The sequence below is a fragment of the Caloenas nicobarica genome, chromosome 4 (genome assembly GCF_036013445.1).
Source record: "Caloenas nicobarica isolate bCalNic1 chromosome 4, bCalNic1.hap1, whole genome shotgun sequence".
Lineage (NCBI taxonomy): Eukaryota > Metazoa > Chordata > Aves > Columbiformes > Columbidae > Caloenas > Caloenas nicobarica.
Genome location: NC_088248.1, coordinates 60000424 through 60019960, shown reverse-complemented (window position 1 = coordinate 60019960; position 19537 = coordinate 60000424). Strand labels below are relative to the sequence as shown.

At 42.1% G+C, this 19537-nt stretch overlaps 1 protein-coding gene across 5 annotated transcripts in view; it reads right to left on the bottom strand.

Moving 5' to 3' along the window:
- The window catches only part of CCDC149 (coiled-coil domain containing 149), a 52039-nt gene extending 37336 nt beyond the window's left edge, over window positions 1-14703 (bottom strand). For 4 of the 5 annotated variants that reach the window (XM_065634043.1, XM_065634046.1, XM_065634044.1 and 1 more), the window contains exons 1-3: window positions 14607-14703; window positions 5502-5663; window positions 4927-4965 (exon numbers count right to left, since the gene is read on the bottom strand). In XM_065634043.1, coding sequence (XP_065490115.1) covers window positions 4927-4965; window positions 5502-5663; window positions 14607-14654 — 249 coding nt within the window. In that variant the 5' untranslated portion in view covers window positions 14655-14703. Of the gene's footprint in view, window positions 1-4926; window positions 4966-5501; window positions 5664-14394; window positions 14530-14606 lie in introns of those variants that run through there. The other variant, XM_065634047.1, reaches the window with a different exon arrangement.
- Between the last annotated feature and the right edge of the window lie 4834 nt (window positions 14704-19537).

Sequence of the window (19537 nt, the reverse complement as noted above, 5' to 3'; positions counted from 1 at the left end):
ACAGAACAGCAAATTTCAGTGCGCAGAAACCAAAATCTCTCCACTGGCTGTGCTCTTGCACAGGCACATTTTGAAATCCATGGGAATACTGCTCTGAGGCATTGCCAGGGCAAACGATCACACTGATTTCCATCTGCTACCTCACACTATGGGAATCAAACACATGCACCTACAAACCACAGCAAAGCACACAGGCCTCAGTTTGGCACATGCATAATGTTTTTCATCTTCAAACCCTCTGAAGAGAGGAGGAAATCACATTAATCTTCACAGCACCCTTGTGATACAAATACAAAATGATTGCTTACCCTGTAGTGTACTTTATCTGAAGATTTTATCTCACAGGACTCTGAACGCAGCTTTTGCACCTTAGCGCAAGACTAGCAAAACCTCCAGAATTCATTAATTAACAAGAAATAGTCACATCAGTCATTTTTTCTGATGATGTTAAAAACGGTCATAAAGTAATCCCTGAATTTTGTTTCAAAAGTGAGTTGTGACATCTGAGTACATTAAGCTAGAAGCAAAAGTGAAAGGGATCAAAATGGGTCCACTTGTGCTATGTCAGAACATACTCCTTTCTGGAGCCTCCAGTCCATCTGACGCTCTACTTGCCCCAAAATGCCAGGCTCATGAACTTATTCATCAGAAGAAGTCAAGCTGACTGACCAATTTCTTGGTGAGTGGGTAGCATGCTGCTGTGATGTCAATGATCACTGAACCAAAGTCCTGGCTTGAACAAATCACCTTGGGACACCAAATGGAAACTGTAACAGAGTTAAGGACCACGACCTGCAGGAAAGATGCACACAAGTTCTCTGATTAAACTTTTTGCCTGGCAAAAACAGTAACTATCAAGCTGGGCTCTATACTAGGACTATGTCATCATTATGTTATGTTACGAGGCTCAAAGAGGGTTCTGTGGCCATGGGATCCTCTCAAAGGCTCAACAGCTACTTGGAAGACACAGGATGCGCTTGACTAAATGAGGCAATAGGCTGGCCAGCTTCTTAGGGAGAGCTTTAAAACTAAAAATCATGGAAGAGGAAACAAGGAGGCTGGCACTAGGGTAGGCAAGACAAGAGCCTGGGATGATGGGACGAGAAGGAACACAGCAACTCACGAAACAACCGAGCTGAAGCGTAATCCCTTTGAGCGCAGGCATGTGTAGATGGAAGTGCCCGCAGAACAGCCTCGTGGGGAAAGCTCTCAAGCCTATACGGCAGAACTGGCACACTTGGATGCCCCTCAGGGGCCTCCAACACACACACAGCATGGGGAAGGGTTTGAAGTCTGTGTGTGGTTACAGGATTACGATCTCACTGGGATCATGCAGAAATAGTGGGACACCTCACGTGACTGGAGTGCTGCAATGGAGGGATCCAGGCTCTTCAGGAAGGATAGTTGTGAAGGTGGGATGGGGTGTTGCCCTTTATGTGAGAGAGCAGCTGGAATGCATGGAGCTCTGCCTTGGGACAGCTCAGGAGTCACTTAAGAGCTTTTGGGTCAAGATTAGCAGGCAGACCAACATGGATGCTCTTACATTAGGTATCTGCCATAGATTTCCTGATTGGGAAGAAGTATTAGATGAGCCCTTCTTCACACAACTGGAAGACATTTCATGTTCACAGGCCATGATCTTCATGAGGGACTTTAGTCACCCCAATACCTGCAGGTATCAGAATACACAAAAAAAACCCCCGACGCTTTTTTACTGTGAGTGGTCAAACGCTGGAACAGGTTGCCCAGAGAGGCTGTGGAGTCTCCATCCTTGCAGATGTTCAAAATCTGACTGGTCACACTCCTGGGATACCTGCTCTAGATGGCCCTGCTTGGGCAGGTGGATTGGACTAGTTGATCTCAAGATCTGTCACACATTTAAAATACAAATATAAGCCCTCGCCAACGAACATATGCATTGCAGCTTTGTTCTTGACACACAGCTCCACTGCAAACCCATTAACTCCAACTGAGTGGTCTCACTGAGATCAAATTAAGCAAGGCATATCTAGGACTGTGGCCCAGCACATTTTCCTAACCATGCATTTTACTTCACCTTTGTTTATTCAAAGGATCTCATTTGTATTAAAAGAGCTTTAATTTCCTATAGAAGGTCAAAGGATTCACTGATCTGTTATTTCAATGACAAAACACCTCCTAAACTGAAGTTATACTGAAAATTTAAGCACTGTAGATGAAAACAACAGTTAGTATAAATCAAGCTAGAAATCCCATCGATATTTTTTCTTCAAGTTTCCCAGCATGGCAACACTGCCGAACAGATATCCAGTATTTGTTTGCCAATGTAATAAAAATGTTCTGTATCACAGTAAATGCATATAAATGTATTCCACAGCAGAAGGGTAGAACTTCTACTTACACAGGATGCAAAGCAGAGGCTCTGTTGACAGAGCAACATTTAAACATGCCTTTCAGAATGGGGAGTGTCTATTGTTTACCATCTCTGGTGAATTTTAACATCAACTCTTCATTATTCCTATCCTCTTGAAACATTCCATCCCTCCATTACATTTCCAAAAACTACCCTACACCTGAGACCACATGACTGCTAAACTATCTTCAACTGCGGCATTTATTTGTGCCTGTTTGGTAAGAGGGGCCAGAAAAGCACTGAAAGCTCAGAGGCTGTGATAACAACACTAATGCTAAAACACTTACTGCAGGAAAAGAGATTTCAGTAGCAGAGTTTCTTATTCCCTGCTTTTGTTGGTTTTCAGAAGACGATACGCATGGAACAATCTTCAGATTGTGTCAGAGATGTGCACCACTGTACACACAGCTTTGAGAGGGAAAACAGTGCAGAACACTGCACATTAAGGTACCTTTAAATCACACCAGTTTTACAAAAACACATTCTGAGTTAACTGCTTGCTGATAGAAATTGCCCAGTTACATAGTATTTGCACATAAAACATGAAAACTCCGTGTTGCAAAACAGCGAGAGAAGGCACAGTATGGAAAAAACCATGTTTTAAGAAGTCACAAAGCATAATTGATAATAAAGGTGAAAAATTAAGAGATGAAGGAGAAGGAAGTAGCAATCCCAACCCACCTATTATATTTAAGGTTCTGGATTGCAATTTCAATAATAATTTCTCCGTTGCAGTAAAGAAATGTAACAGATAGCAAATGGTTCAGCATGTCATGTTTTCATCTCATTTCTGACCATGAGAAGAGGATGCACTTCTGAGTCACACAAAATTCATTACAGGATCAGGGTCTCTGTTTTTGTGAAGTGACTGAGGTCACAAGCTTCTCCCAGCTTGCAACAAGGCTTCTGGGCAAAAAAAGGACTGGAAAAAGTCCAAAAGAGCACAGAGAACTTGACTCTTTCTTAGATGAGAAAATGCCAAGAAATGTACATAAAGTAATAATGGAAAAATATTCATAACTTTATTTTATTATTCTTTGATGCATTTCTCAAAGCAAAACTATACTCTTCTTCAGAAAGGCTGCCCTAACTACTCCAGATTACCCACCTTATATGCTACAGGCACACTTCTCAGGAGAATGTGCACTAACAGCTACCGTACAACCTAAAGTACATATTGTCCTTCAGGGAGACTCATATATGACCCCCTCTGAGAACAAGATTTTCTTTCCTTCACTGTTACCCAGGACGAATACATAACTTCCTCAGAAAAAAAGATTCCTAGCTAGATTATTAAATGGCTTCCCAGGTATTTACCACTGTAAGATTTGCCAAAACTTAATATAATTGCAGCTTCTGAATTTAGACTAAATTTTGCTAATATTTTAGAAACAAATGTCAAATTTATTTGTTTTGAAAGACAGAAGAGGAAATTAGAACAACATCCATGGCATAGCAAACCTCCCTTCCTACATATCTCTGTTATGACCCATATACTGCATTTTTTGTGTTCCCTTTAATTGTATATTCTTCAGCTCCAATTTTAGTAATCAGAACGCACAAACCTGTATCTGGCTATAAACTTCTAATAGAACTCTGTTGAAAGAATTTCAAATAAATTATGCACAATAAAGAGGAAGTTAAATGATTCTACACTGAGCTACTGACTTCTTGGCAGCTATTTAAGTGCCTGAAGGAGTAATTATATTGCCCTGAAAGTTTAGTTTAGAACAACCAAAACCCTAAGCCCCTAAACTTTCAAAAAAGCAGTAAGAACAACATACAAACTCCCAGGGAAAGGATGATAAGTAAGACTTCTGGTCCATGAAGAGAATGCAATAACTATGTTTTAAACATGGTTAAAAGACTTTCTGGACTAGCAATTAGAGCAATACTTTTTCTTCTTTTTGGTTCTCCATCTCCTGCTCACACCTAGTGTTTGGGTGCCATTTTTCTCTAAAAATTAAGATAATTTTAAGATGTGACAACCAACACTCTGTAACAGGGACACACTACATGGATCTCTGGGGAAAAAAAAAATAAGTGAGCAGGCAAAAAGTTTTTTAGGGGAACCATAAAATGCAATTACCGTTGTTCTTACTATTTATAAGTCATAGAGCCCAAGTAATCTGGGAGAGTGCCTAATGGAAACCAGTAGTCACAACAATAAATTAACAACCATGGAATGCAGACAATGCATTCCCAAATTGCTTTTAAGTATGAGAAGCACTGTCACAAACCCATTTTAGGACTCAATACAAGAAGGATAAACAACAAGAACAATCTAAAGTACACTGACCAATTTCAGTCTCAGGTGAACATAAAAGCAATAACCATATATTCTAATTAATGATAGTTCAGATATTTCAGAGTGAAACATGTTTAGACAAAAGCACGAGAAGCCACAGTTTAAAGACAGTTTTTGAATAGACAGAAATGTTTGCTTTTTACCAGATTTCTTAGTTTAGATTTTCACAGTTTTGCTAAGTAGTTTTCTAGCAGATAAATAACGCCAACTGAAAAATAAATCCTACCTGTTTCCTCTTTTCAGGTGGAAGGGATGGATCTCCATCCTACAAATAAACAGACGTATTTTATTGGCAACTTATTTGTGAAGCCAGCAACTATACTAGCTTTGTGGATCAAATTTTAAAACACATATTTAAACTAAATGTTATCAAAATTGTTTCTAAAATACTGCATCTTGGTTAATATCAGTAACATTAGTTTCATCTCAAAAAATTGCCGAAGGCTGAAGATTTGTTTTTTTTCTAGAACAGCAGGTCATTACAAATTTATGTTGCATTATTTTTCATAATGGTACATTAAGTTGCTGTGGAATAATAATGCTGCAGTCAGTTTTTAAATGGAATTATGACTGAAACTAATTTCCTCAGAGCATGCACTGTCTTTCTGTGTCTTATATAACAGGCACTACCTCATCAATGTGGAACAAATGAGTAATAATATGATCAGGGCTGTACAACTCCAGGAATACTGCAAACAAGTACCTAAACATTTTTACAGCACTCGTTATGGACTCCTTTCAATTTTTTTAGAGGTTGATTCTTGTTCCCCAATTATACAGTATTCATAAAGAACAACCTACAATCAGCTCTCGATACTTCTTTTTCAGAGACTGGTGTCGCTCCCGCAACTGGTTGGCCATAAGCTTGTACTGGTCTCTTTCTTGCTGACAGGTGTCCAGCTCTTTGGAAAGGATTAGCAATGCCTCCTTTTTACTTTCAAGCTTCCTTTTACACACCAGATACTGCAGAAGAGAAAATAAAACATAATTGGAACAAGCCATTTCCACCCCAGCCAGCACTGCTCAAGTTTTTCTCTGAAAATATGGAGAAAGACTCTGCACAAGATCAAAGGCTGTCACAAGTTGTCTTAGCTTATTAAGAACAATCACAGGAGAGAAATCTGTTATATCAGAAGCCTGAAATGCATTTGTAAGGCCACACACTCACCTGACCGCTGTGAATTAGAAAATTCAGCAATTTGAGTTTCTCCTCATTTTCCTCATATGCAACAGTATGAGGAACCTCACAACTTGACCCACAGTCCTGGGAAGATGGCTGGAAAGAAGAAGCCTTTGCAAACTCCCTTTCTACTTGTGTCCACAATACCCAGCTCTCAGTTCACAACCAGCAATTCCCACTTCATTTCCCTTCCCTCCTCCCGTTACCAGCAACGTCCTTGGGCTCAGCCTCCCACCTGGACAGGGGAAGAGGGCCGCGGTACAGCAGAATGTACCTTGAGTCTGAAACAATTACAGTGCAATATCCTATCAGCACTGGTAAAATAAACTAATTTAGCTGTGATACTATATGCACTTGCTTGTTGAGTCAAGAATGGGAAATAATGTAGGAATATCGCAAGCACCTGAATGGGGAGGGAAGGCAGAGGTGAGCCTTCCCCTCCAGCCATGGCCTCTTACACGTGGGGCTCCGGCACAAAGCAAAGCAGGACTTGCAAATCTGAGCCGTTCTGCATCAGTCTGACCTGCTTCATTGCCTTTCTCCACTGAGAGGAAGAGCGAGTATCGCGTATGCCATCCTTCCTGCACTGGCTGTTACCTAGCAGAAGTTTCAGGCAACTTTTTACACTTAATGTGATGTTCAATCAGCACGTTCTTCTCACCCATCACTTGACACTGCACATGCTAAGCCATATATTTCTATTTCTGATGTTACTCACATAAGATGTGGCACTAAATACTTTCTGAATGTGCTCTGCAAGAGACCAAATATCACGGCAGTCATGAAAACAATTTATAGTTTCATTATATACCCTGACAAGAATACTTCGTCATTATGGGCTCTTGCACAAAGCATCAGCACTTCCATACTGTTCAAGTCGGTGCTGTTCTTCGGGACAAAAATCATTACTTGTATGTATGCCTTGCTTGGAATTGACTTTGTTAACCTCAATTTCAAGTCAATAAGAAAGGGAAAAGCAGGTTTGGTATATTAGTACAGCCAAAATTTTCCAAAAATGGTAAATGCTTAGTTGCAAAAAAGTGGGGAGGGAATGAGAAAAACAATTCCAAGAAGGTTTTCAACTCACAAAAAGGACACTTCCACCTTGGATTAATTTTATTTCTGGCAACACTGAAGTTGAAATCCTGCCATAAATTTTCTAGATTATGACGCCTTGGCATCAACTTTACTAAGGCAACTGTACCTATGTACTTATGTCCTTACTGATACCTAACACAAATGTCAAGTCCCCTGACAAAGCACTGAAAAGTATCAGAAGCTAAACTTTAATATTGCCAGCAAGTGATTATAGTGACATGGTAAACCTGCTTCAAACTTGATAAAATAATTCCTTCCCTTACAGTGAAGTATTTGCCTCTGATAATCTCCCTTGTTTTTTCCAGTTTCACCTCATGTCTTAGTTAATTGTAAAATATGCCTTCACTAAATTGTTTTTAAATACTAACAATCTGATACAGCTATTGCAAATAAAAATGAGTAAAAGCAAACCTCGCGATCACTTAAAAACCAAAACCAAACAAACAAAACCCCCAACAAACAACAAAAAAACCTCAACAGCCCAAACCCCTGAAGCAAGTAGCTTGTCCTGTTCCTTTAACCTCCAGGAAGAACGAAGTTGGCCCATCCAGCCAATGCCTCGGTGGAGCAGAGCAGCCTGTACAATGTGCACAGTGGGAGGGAGCAACGCTAAACGCATCACCCTAGGACACCCACACCACCAGCAGGTACCTCTGGGCCCTGCCACAAGTGCTGGAATACAAAACAGCGTACGAAAGAGTCGGAAGCAACCAGAGCATGTGGGTAAGGCTGTAAAAATAATACTTACCAGGCAGGAAATGCACACCTAGCACTAAACAAATCTTGTTTCTGCCATGAGTCACAGCTCTCCACAAAGGACACCCTCAAAGCACAAAAGAAGGCATCACCTTTCACAGCAGCACTGGTGGGGACATGGGAATTCTCCATCATCTATTAGGTTGAGGATAACGAACCATTAACAGGTTGTGGGGACAGCTGTATTCAGGCTCTAAATAAAAAGTTTAAAGTACAAATGAAAAGTTTAAAGTATATTTTAACTTCATGAATTATACACTGATGGTGTGCCATACAGAAGGAAGAGGCTTGGCATCTTTCATCAACCTACTGTTTGGATTTTACTATGAAAGTGACCACCTAGAAGACTTTTTGAAGCCATTTTTGCCTTTTGCATATATTTACTTTCACAAATAAATGGGATAAAAATGATAATACTGTATGGCAATTTGTTTCCATGGGTGTATGGCACAAGAAGCAATAAAGCCACAGCATTTCTGTGGGATTTGATTATTTGACAGAGCTATGTTTACAATTCCTACTACCATTTTTGAAGGAAAACCAAATTATACAAAGACAGACCTGAAACAGGTTATTCAATATATATGCTTCTGAATGTTAAAAAAAAAGTACTAATAATGGCCATAAACTGATCTAACAACTGTACAGCAGAAATGGATTCTACTCAGGGAAACAACTGAGTCTCACCAACAATTTCCCACATATGGACAAGCAAGTACAGCGAAACTGGTGTGCTGTCACAAGGAACACAGGAGCTCAACAGTCTTTTTGGAGCAATGCAAGCAATAAGGAAAATTTGCTCATACAGTCTGAGAAAGAGCATTCAATAGATGCTTCTGGCATTCATACAGATATTTCTTCCTCTGTAATTGAAAGAAAGTGTATGTCTCACACACTGTCTATCAGTGAGACAAATAAGTGAATTCTATCGTGCAATACAGTTACTACAAAATATTCTTATTGTCTTTTGTTTTTTTAAATTGATGTTCCAAAATAATTTTTGAATTTAAAAAACAAAGTTAACCGAGAATCAGTTGCTATACTTTCAATCTAAAAGCTACGACGAACAACTTTTCATATCTGTCTAGTGACTTTTATCTACCAATTCACTGTTATCTGCAATAAAGCAAATTATAATTGCTACAAGGAAGATCATAATAATTAAAGGAATATATATGACATCCTACATTACTGCCTGAACTGCTTTACAACCAGATAACTACTTTAGTGAAATTGAGTAAAAAGAGACTGACATTACAGGAGAGCGTAACTGCTCCAAGGTGACTCTCTACATTGAACATTTACTATTTGTCCATTGCTATTTTTACTGACAAATCTGGATAGATCTCATTAATGATGCCGTAGACATGGTCTAATAATCTGATGAAGCTGGAACACTCTCAAGGTTTTAGACTTTCTTTTTGTGAATCAACAAATGCACTGAATTCCTATCACAAAGTAATTTATTTTAAATTTGTACAAATTACTGGCCTATATTTGGGTACTTAATGGCAATTAGTGATAAGAAGGAAAATACCTAATTTCCTGAGGGTAAAAGCAGAGATCTTCAAACTGTGCTTTGGAATCACTGTGGAACATCTTCCATGTTCGCTCAACACTCCAGGACCTGGTGTCCTCCAAAATGCCGATGGACCACCACATTGTGCGTGGGCCTGGAAACCTATTGTCCACCATGCTCTCAGAGAAACCATGACCTCTACTCACCACTTTTTGGACAACTGATCCACCTGCTATTGAACTGCCTGAAGTTTTATCAAATTTCTCATCACTGTACTCTTGGAGGCAATTTTGTGGTGGAAATGGCAAACTGCAGAGTCCCAAAATGCATTGCAATGTCACTATTCGAGGTGTTTGTTGATGGCGTTTCAGTAACGTTGCTGCCCTTGACTTGAGATTAAACTGTTCAACTTATCTGAAAGAGTCAAGCGCTCAAATCCAGAGAAATACACAATTACTGGCTATTCGCCTGCCATCTCATGTCCTTGTCTCCGATAAAACCTGAGACAACAACGCAGTGCCCTTGGTTTTATCCCACAATATCACCTCCGCTTTTCCTGCTGCCCAGCGCTTGCATCATCAGCTGCCTCCTGACTGCTGAAACACAGAGCAGGCTGCTGTCATTCACTGATGACATAAGTGATATAAGCAGCTCCCCAGAGCACCACATCTTGTATTGATGACAATATTACACCACATCATCTTCACTAGTCATTTAGGAATTACCATAATTCAATTTGATTAGTCAAAATAACACTAGTTTGCAACGTGGCCCAGTCCTTAAAAGTTTTGCATGTTGTGCATCCAATTACATTATTAATTTCTCTGTGTTTGTTCCTCAGCATCCCTGTGGGTATCTTAGTCCAGCCTGGAACACGGAAACATGAGAAGCAAACACTTGTTTTGCTGCCTGAAAGTGCAGCACGCAGGTCTCTGTAGCATCTCTGCCAAAGCTCCCAAGAACTTTGGGGAGCAGTAAGTCGCAGTGCCAGCTCGTTTAGCATTTCCACTTCCTTTTCCAAATGGCAGAGCCATTATGATGTCAACCCGATCACCTGGGGACCTCAGAGCATCCACTCCACTTTGTTCTTCCCTACAGCCACTGGCATTTGCCTGCATTTAGAAAAGCTCTGAAATTAGTGGCTCTGTCAGGTCCCCTTACAGAGGTTTGGTGAATTATATTTTATGCTCTGTTTGAAAAAGCAATGAGACAAAGTTAGAGAGATATTATAAACTAATTTTCCTTCCTGTTCTCTCTTGTCCACATTAAAAAAAAAAAGTGCAAGCAATGTGAAAGGTATGCTCTGCCAATTACAAGGTTAGGTTTCTCACTCTCATTCAGAATTCATGTCTGGAACATTCAACTATTTCAACTAGAACTACTGCTTAGTAGTTGCACGTTTGATAAATAATTGCCCAAAACTCTTTCTCCAAATTTTAAGTTGGTAATTACTAGGCAACGAAGCTCAAGAGCACAAGCATATAACTTCCCTCTGTGGTGCCGAAGATCATACACAGTTATTAATCAAGAAATAGGCTCCTGAGAATGACAAATTAAATGGAGACTAAATTTCTTCAAACTAATTTTAGGAGGCATAGTCACATATGAGTAGCTGTAAATAGCATACAGTAAATGCTCTAACGTGTGGGAGCTGACAAGGAAAAGAGAAGCCTTTTGACATTGGATTTAATTCTAGAAGCTGGCAAATCTGAGGGAGAAGCTAGCAGAAAGGACAGAGGACAACCACTCTAGCCTTATGGGTTTCCTAGGAAACCCTTCTTGCTCCCAGTAGAAAACACTGCTAAAAGTACACGTTCTCCAAGGAGTATTAAATTAGGACTGGTGCCAACTCCTAATGAAGTAAATGGAAGCACACTCACAGACTTCAGCAGAAAGCAGACCAAACTCATAGAAGTCAGATCTCTGAAGCAAGGGCAGAGGTGGTCTTGCAGATGATTTTAAAGTGTTTTTTCCCTACCATACATGATCTCCCAGTACTGTTCAACTCATCCCTTCACCCCAAGATCATGCTATCACCTACTCCTTTCTCCACCACTGATTCTGTCATCATCCTTAGATCAAATGATTCCAAAACAGACTAAAATGGAATTCAGGCAAAAACTGAAATCCCACCCTTCTCCACAGCAGAACATACAGAGTTGGAAGCTTCTACAACCTTTCAAAAAGAAGCCCCCAACTACCCTCAAACAAAGTTCATAAATCATGTTTTTCATTCACATCCATGGCATTTAGTTATGTTTCATTTCCCTTACAGAGACAGGAAAACTGAGCCACTAAGCATTTGACTCACATGAGTTTGTAAAAGTCAACAGCTTAGCATATCCATAAACACGGCTCTCAGGCTGAGAAGTAAGTACAGACATTTAAAAACATTTAAAAGCAAACAAACAAAACTCTGTGACCAAGTTTTGGTGACCAAAATTGTTTTCAAGAATTCTGCTCTCTTCACTGAAAAACACAGTACAACCACCTTTCTGTGACTGCTTTCTAGGTAAATGTTAGACAAAAACTGAAACTCCAAGCAAAAATTATGTGGCAACGCAACAGAGTACTTTGCTTTTTATTTATATTCATCCACCATCAATACTTGAACTCAGCTAAAGAAGAGGCAAAATTTATGTGGATTCTCACTCCTGAAGTTTATTCTTTTGCATTCAGTTTGCAAGCTTATCAAGGGAAATAATGACTCTTTCTGCTCCTTCAGTATTTGCTAAGTTGGCTTTGTCCCAGTATTCCTTCCTAGTCAAACTATTCAAAGTTAGTTTAAAGAATGTTCAAGGTACATGTGGTGCAAAGATTGTTCAAGAGTACCACGTGCACACTAGGCCTGAAAGGCAAGTGGCTGCAGAATAAGTGGAAAAATACATGAACGTAGTGGCAAAAGAACAAGCAAGAAGTTAGTGATGAGCATAATAAAAGCAGAGACGGGTACGTGAAAGGGTACAGAGCAAAAGGCACTGAAATTGAACAGAAGTCGGAAAGAAAAAAAAAAGGGGAGTACATACAGAAAAAGACTGGAACACACAAAACAAGCATTCTTTTTCTCTGATGAAGAATTAAAAGCCAAACTACAAAAATATACAGCTGTGTGTACAAGTGTTTGTGTGTATATATAAGGACAAAAAAATACATCTTACCACTTTACTTAACACCTGCAATACCAGACTTCTAAAAATATTACAGTTGCTTTGACGAGTAGTTCAATTACTCCTGGCTTTCAAACTCAGAGGACTGAGCTTGTGGAAATGAAAAAGAATATGACCACGGATCTGAACCCACTACCTTCTGGTCTTTTATACCAGGATTTTGAACCCCATTCTATATTTTAACTGTCGAGCATCAGCAATGTGAGAGTATTTGTTTAGAGCTACTAAGTCTTTTCATGCTATGTTATCTCCTATTTTGAAAGCACTTCAAAACGTTTACAAAATGGGTAGGGAAGAGAACTTAAATTACATTGAAACTAAGAAGCCTGGAGAAGCTCTGTACCACTGAGGGATACAGTCAACTGGAAAAACTTATAGCCAGTTATTTCGCAAATTAGAGCCACCTTCTCACAGACCCATGATGATGTTGGAGTTAATGGATTAACCACACAAAGTTAATCACAACAGCCAAAGGAAGACGAAGGCAAAAGAGGGAAGCCTCTACCCTGACATACATGCTATAGACTTCATACAGAAAAACAGGCTGTAAGCCTGCTGTGGGAACAGAGAGAAAGGAAGGAAAAATGGAATATAAATCACTAGGCCTCCAATTGTTCCTGAGAAAAAGAAATTATATGTATGCTTATGTATTTGCAAGAATGTAGCTTAGCAGTAGCTTCGCTGTAATCAAGAAGCCCCTAAACCAGAAATAAGTGTTCAATTTCAAGATTAAGTTTTTAGGTTAAATTATATCAAAAGTAAAAAAGTTCCAAGGTAATTCTAAATGACTTTTTAAAGCAAAGAATGGCGACATTTCCGCTGAACACACCTCATGAACTGCCTCTATGTCTTAACCCTTCATTTGGGAAATGAGAGGTCAGATGCAGCGCTGCATGATTAGGATACTACTAAAAGCACGCTTTTTACTTTCTTCTGGATAATTTTGTGTCATTGCGGACACCGTGTGCACAGGTAGACTCCAACACTGGACATGCTGTACTAGCACAGATCTGGGCCCACACCAACTCCCACTGAAATAACGGGGAGAAGTGACAGGTTCAGGATCCTGAACTCATGCATCTTTTTGACAGGTCAGGGACCTAAGCGATGCCAACATAATGTTAACAGAGGCAAAGACCTCCTGAAATCGAAGGAATTCATCACTGTGCATCATACTCTAGGACGGTAGATTCAGTCAGGTTGATCTAGGCCCAAGCCGCCTGCACAAAAGTTTTGTTTGCTAGCTGTAAACATAAAAATGCTATTTTATAGTTATGCAGAACTAATGCAATGCGATATGCAATGTAAAAACCAGCATGTCAACCTACTACACACTTCATAGTTTTGCCTATTAAACCAGCTTGACTTTGGTGATACTCCTTTAAATTATACTGACCTCGAGTTGTTTTGAATTTAGTAACTTGTCCTACATGAAAATGTGTACCTGTAAACACTGCGGAACTTTTAATGAGGATGTAGTAGATAATACAGTTTTCTACACTTGCATTCTGAAAATCCTCATTCCACCTGTTGAAGCTCACGGCCCCTACCCTATTAAAGATCTTTCTCCCATTGCACACATGACACCACGGGTCTCAAAACCTTTTTCTTCATGACGCAAGCCAAGTTAAGCAAACAAAGCATTTGCCACACGAGCGAACTGCCGGAGCAGCCCGGTTGCTGGGCCTCCCTCCGGCCGGCAGCACGGCCAGCCCGGGCCTCGGCCCCGCGGGCCACGGCCACAGCTGATCCCCGGTGCCCGGCCCCGACAGCGGGCTGGGCACCTGAAAACCTGCCTTCTGGCAGCCGGTACACGCGAGAGGTTCGCACACACTCGCTCCCGGTGCTTCGCAGCCGTGCAGGGGCCGGCGGCCCGAGGCGGGGTGGCGGCGGGGCCGCGCCACACGGCCGCCGTGGCCGCACAGCTCCGCCTTGCCCGGCTGCCGCTCCGCGCCCCCCGCCCGCCCGCTGCACCTGCTGCCGCGCCAGCCGCGGGGCGGGCTCCGCTCCCGGCGCAGGGCCCTCTCCCGCCGGCTGTGCCCTGCCCCCCGGCACAGTCTCCCCGAGGAGCGGGGCAGCAGCCGGGCGAGGCGGAGGGGCCGGCCCGCCCGCCCCTCTCCCCGGGCGACGCCAGAAGGGCCGGCGTCCCGGCCCGCGGCTACCGCCACCCCGGCCCGCCGCCTCACCTCGCTCACCAGCCCCTGCCAGTCGCTCTCGCTGCGGCGGGAGCTCATGGCTCCGGCGACCCGCGACGGCGAGCGGCCCCGCCCGCCCCAGCTTTCCGCCGAGGAGCCTGCGGGGAGAGGCGGGGCCTGCGGCCGCCTCTTGCCGAGCTGCCGGGGCCGCCCGGGCGGGGTGGCGGGCATGGGCTTGCGGGAGCCGGGCCTGCGGCGGCGCCTCAGCGCCCGCGGCCTAGCGCGGCCCTGCCCGCCGAGCGCTGCCGGGCCCCGGGGCCGGCGCAGGGCCCCGGCACAGCCGGGCAGGGCTGCGGTGCCTGGGCAGGAGGAGGAGGAGGAGAGGTCTGCAGGGGAGAGCGGGGGGCACAGCGCAGCCACCCGCCCAGGGCTGTGCAGAAGGGGCTGGGGTGTGTTGCCCAGATTGTCCTCATCTCCTTACATCCTCCTGCTGCATAGCGGCAGGGCTCCGCTGCCATCCCAGGCACCGAACACACCCGTGGGGTGTGCGTCAGGATACTGTACTGCAGTAGAGACCGTTGGGTCCCAGGATGGGTGAGGGTGCAAGGGACTTTCAAAGACATGGAGTCCACCCCCCTGCACTGAGCAGGGGCATTTTCAACTGGATCAGGTTGCTCAGAGCCCCGTCCAGCCTGGCCTTGGACGCTGCCAATGATGGGGCATCGACAACTTCTCTGGGCAACCCGTTCAGTGTTTCACCTTTCTCATTGTAAAAAATTTCTTCCTTAAGTCCAGTCTAAATCTACCCTCTTCCAGTTTAAAACTGCTTTCCCTTGTCCTGTTGCTACAGGCCTTAGTAAAGTCTCTCTCCATCTTTCTTATAAACCCCCTTGAAGTACTGAAAGGCTGCAAAAAGGTCTCCCCAGAGCCTTCTCCTCTCCAGACTGAACAACCCCAGCTCTCACAGCCTGTACTCATAGGAGAGCTGTTCCATTCCTCTGATGATCTTGGTGGCCTCCTCTGGCCCCTCTCCAACAGGTCCATGTCTTTCCTGTGCTGAGGGCTCCAGAGCTGGATGCAGGACTCCGGGTGGGGTCTCGCCAGAGCAGACCAGAGGTGCAGAATCACCTCCCTTGGCCTGCTGGCCACGCTCCTTTTGATGCAGCCCAGGATATGCATGGCTTTCTGGGCTGCAAGCGCACGTTGCTGGCTCGTGTCAAATTTTTCATCCACCATAGGTATTATTTGTATGTAACCCACCCCCTGCGAATCAGGTACACACATTGTGTGTGTAAATTAAGACAGAGCAGGAGGACAACGAGGTAGAAAACCATCTTCTCAAGACATGGTACTGTACGCTGCCCAGTCTGGGCACAGATCTCTATTGTTCACGGAGATGTAAATAATGTAACAACCCAGGACTTGGTCTGGCTTCTTCTCCCTGCTAGTGCAGACCCCTCCATCGGCATTGAAACCCGAGCACACTCCACTCCCTCCCAGATACCTCCATGGCTCAGCTGCACCCAGCAGAGTCCAAATGTAATTACATGGAGTATTCAAGCAGTTTAACCAACAATTACGCTTTCTTTTAAATAACACAACAAACAGTTCAAGACAACACAATAAAATATATGTGCCTCATTCCTTAACACAATTTCCCCACTGTTAAGATTTGTTTGTGGTTTGGCATCTTAGCGCAGTGTCCTTCTGTTCTCTAAAATGGCTGAGAGGCCCTCCTTTGACAACTTCACACCCCTTTGAGCAGGTGATGCCTTGGCCTTGCCACTGACAACATTTCTGTTCTAGGTGCTTAATTGATGGCATATGTGAGAAGAAATATAGGCCACATCTAAAAAGAGCAGGAGCTCTCTTCGAATGTGAAATGATCAAGTTTAGTAAATGCTTGTGGTTATCTCCATATATATATATTAAAAAAAAAAAGTCCACGAGAGCAGTTAGCTTTAGTATGGAACTCTAGTTTGATAGACACAGAGTTCATACATTTTACCTGCAAATTATAAATCAAACTTAGACATTTTCTCCAAATTATGGCCCATTTTCTCCTAAATTAGCTGTTCTTTATCTCTAGGCATTCTGTAACTTTAGTGCTCTAGAGGGTACATTTGTCTTGCCTTTGATCATATTTTTCTGTGGTTTACATTGTCATGGGTGTGATACATCACAATCCTGCATGTCTTCCCAGGCTTCTTGGCAAACCATTGCTGAAAACTGCATCTTGTTTGCACAGGCAAATAGCAAATAATGAAAATTAAATGAACGAGAACAATAATTTAAACCCACTGCTTAAAAGAATCATTAGCGGTATTAGAAACTCCATCATTTTCATAGTATTAATAGTTAAAGCCGTACAATTTCTGTTGTAGATGAATCAAACAATCTTTTTTCCCAGTTCTTCTTCTCATTTGCAGAATTTCTCTCCTCCATTTTCTTGGTCTTGTAGTATGCCAGAGTCAGAATTCTCTTGCAGAAACAGCTCCACTTCTAAGAAAAACAACCCTCTAACAGCCCTCATTTTTGAGAGATGTCACTCATCTTAATCCCAAAGCTGCTCACACTTCCCACAACCATAAGGTTTTAATTTTTATTTATGATAATTATTCAAATGAGAAGTAAGTATTCATGAAAGAGAGGTTAGTAAAACAAAAGGAACTTTCAATGTTTCCAGCTCTTACGATTTTATCAAAAGTCTGATGAGAGCTGGTGTTTTTCAGAAAGCCCAAGCTCTTGGGTGAGAATAACCACTTTCTTCTGAAGTAAGAGGAAGATTCAAGGGAATAAATAAAAAATAAGCTGAAATGTGCCTTGAGTACTCTTGATAGGATGAGAAAGGAAACAAAAGAACCCAAATATGTATTTGTAAGTAATCACTTTTAGTGCTATCAGGCCTTTTGGCAGCTTCTTCAGCTTTCCTCATCCTCTCTGCCTTATTTACCAGAGAGAGATAATTGCCTTGCCCAAGGAAACCAAGGTTTCAAACATAACCGAGAAGGGAAATTGCAGGTCTCAGGAGTATCAGTCTGCTGTTTTAACTGCAAAACTAACAAGGTGTCGTGATTCTTCTCCTACCTGCTGCAGTAACTACTTTTGTGCCATCACCTTGCCAGCATCAGAAGAATACGGTATTGTCATTGAACCTCTGAGGAAAAAAATCATCTCTCCACCTTCCTCTTCAGCTACCATCTCATTGTCTTTGTCTCTAGATCCATTATCTTCTTTGCTTTCTTCCTCTATACATTCACTAGATAAACTTATCTGCTTCTAGTGTTTCATCTCCCGTCTCTGCAATTCTGCTTTGTGATCCATCTTTCCCTCAGTATCTCGAGTTCATCTGGCTTTTCACCAGATTACCCTCTACTTCTCTAAGCATTTTCCACATTTCATTACGAAGGCTCCAGGCGTTCTAAAAACACTTCTTTTTTTTTTTCACATTCAGAATCAGATCCAAGCTACTGCGGCTCTTTGATGCAACTACTCAGGTAAACACATGTAGGAAATTTAACCAACAGTTTTCACTTGTAGGGGATTTAATCAACAGTTCTAAACCACAGCTTTCAGAAATCAGTGTCTTTGTCAGACATTAAAAAAGAAAATAACACATTTTTTCATCCATAGGTAAGCTAATGAATGGATTGCTTCAAATTTTGCTGTTTATTTTTGTCAACATTTGTCTACTGCACTAGCATCACATTACATCTCTGTCCAGCTCTAAAGAAATATATGATTTAAAAAACAGTGTAAATCCTTAAGATCTGGACAGGCTATATAATTGAAATGTAATGAAAACATGTAGTGCTTGTCCCCTGAAGGATGATTCAATTTGACTCTCCACAGATGTTCCAGGGTTCCATTTAATCAGGATTTAAATACCTCTGAATGAGGATATAAACTGTCATAGATAAAACATGCACTTTGGTACCTTTGGTAATTTGTATCAGCATTATTCTGGCTCATGTTCTTGCTAATCTGATGATAGATAAATACATGTTCAAACCCTCATGCACACATTCTGGAGGAAGCATCCTATGTTTGTGGGGGGTACTATTACTTTTAGCATTTATCTGTTCCCCTGTTTGTTTTCCTTTCTTTGCTTTTGCCTTTCCTTGTCAGAGGCTGCTTTTGGTCCATTTATATTCCAGCTGCGCCTTCTCAATTTTCTCAGGTTCATTGCTGGTTTCACTGTCCTGTATCAGCTCTTCTACTTCACATGCATGATCTGTCAGCAGGACAATATGATCTGCAGATCAGAAGCAGTTTAGCAGTTATTCGTTTATGTTGAATCCTTTTGTGCCCAGACAGGTCTGTGAAGGACACATCTTAGGCAAACACCAAAGATCTTTAAAGGGATGGTATTTCTTTTTTCCTCTTCAACGGTTTTGCACCTACAATGTATTGTGTTCCTTTGTGTATTAGATGCTGCATGTAACATTAAAACTTGAGAGTCTTTTTCCTTTTTCCTTTTTCTTTTCTTTTTCTTTCTTTTTCTGAGTGACTGAGAAGGCAAATTCAATAGTGTTCTGTTGTATGGGTTTTTTAGGAGTAATATATTATGTATAACTTCATGTGTTAGTGCTTTAAACAATTTTGGTTTAAAGGCTGGTTTCTCCGAGGCCCTGTGATGTTGCAGCACCTAACGCTTAGGCACGCTTCTGGCTAGAGAAGTTTGGAGCCTCAGGTAATATGGGAGGTTTCCTTGAAAAACAGCTGGTTGGGTGCTTCCTAGCTAGCTATGGCTCAGAAAACAGGCAGGATGGTGGACACAGGTGTTTGAGGAGGTCACCGACCCTTAGATATTGCTAGTAAACACCCATTATATAGAAACGCTCATTTCAGATACTTTTGTGTGGATGTACTGAGCTTGACACCAAGCAGGGACTTAGTGAAGTCCCCCAGGACCACCAGGCTGTGGATGAGGCTCTGGAAGATGCTGGGCGGGAGTTCAAATCCTATTTGACCAAGAGAGC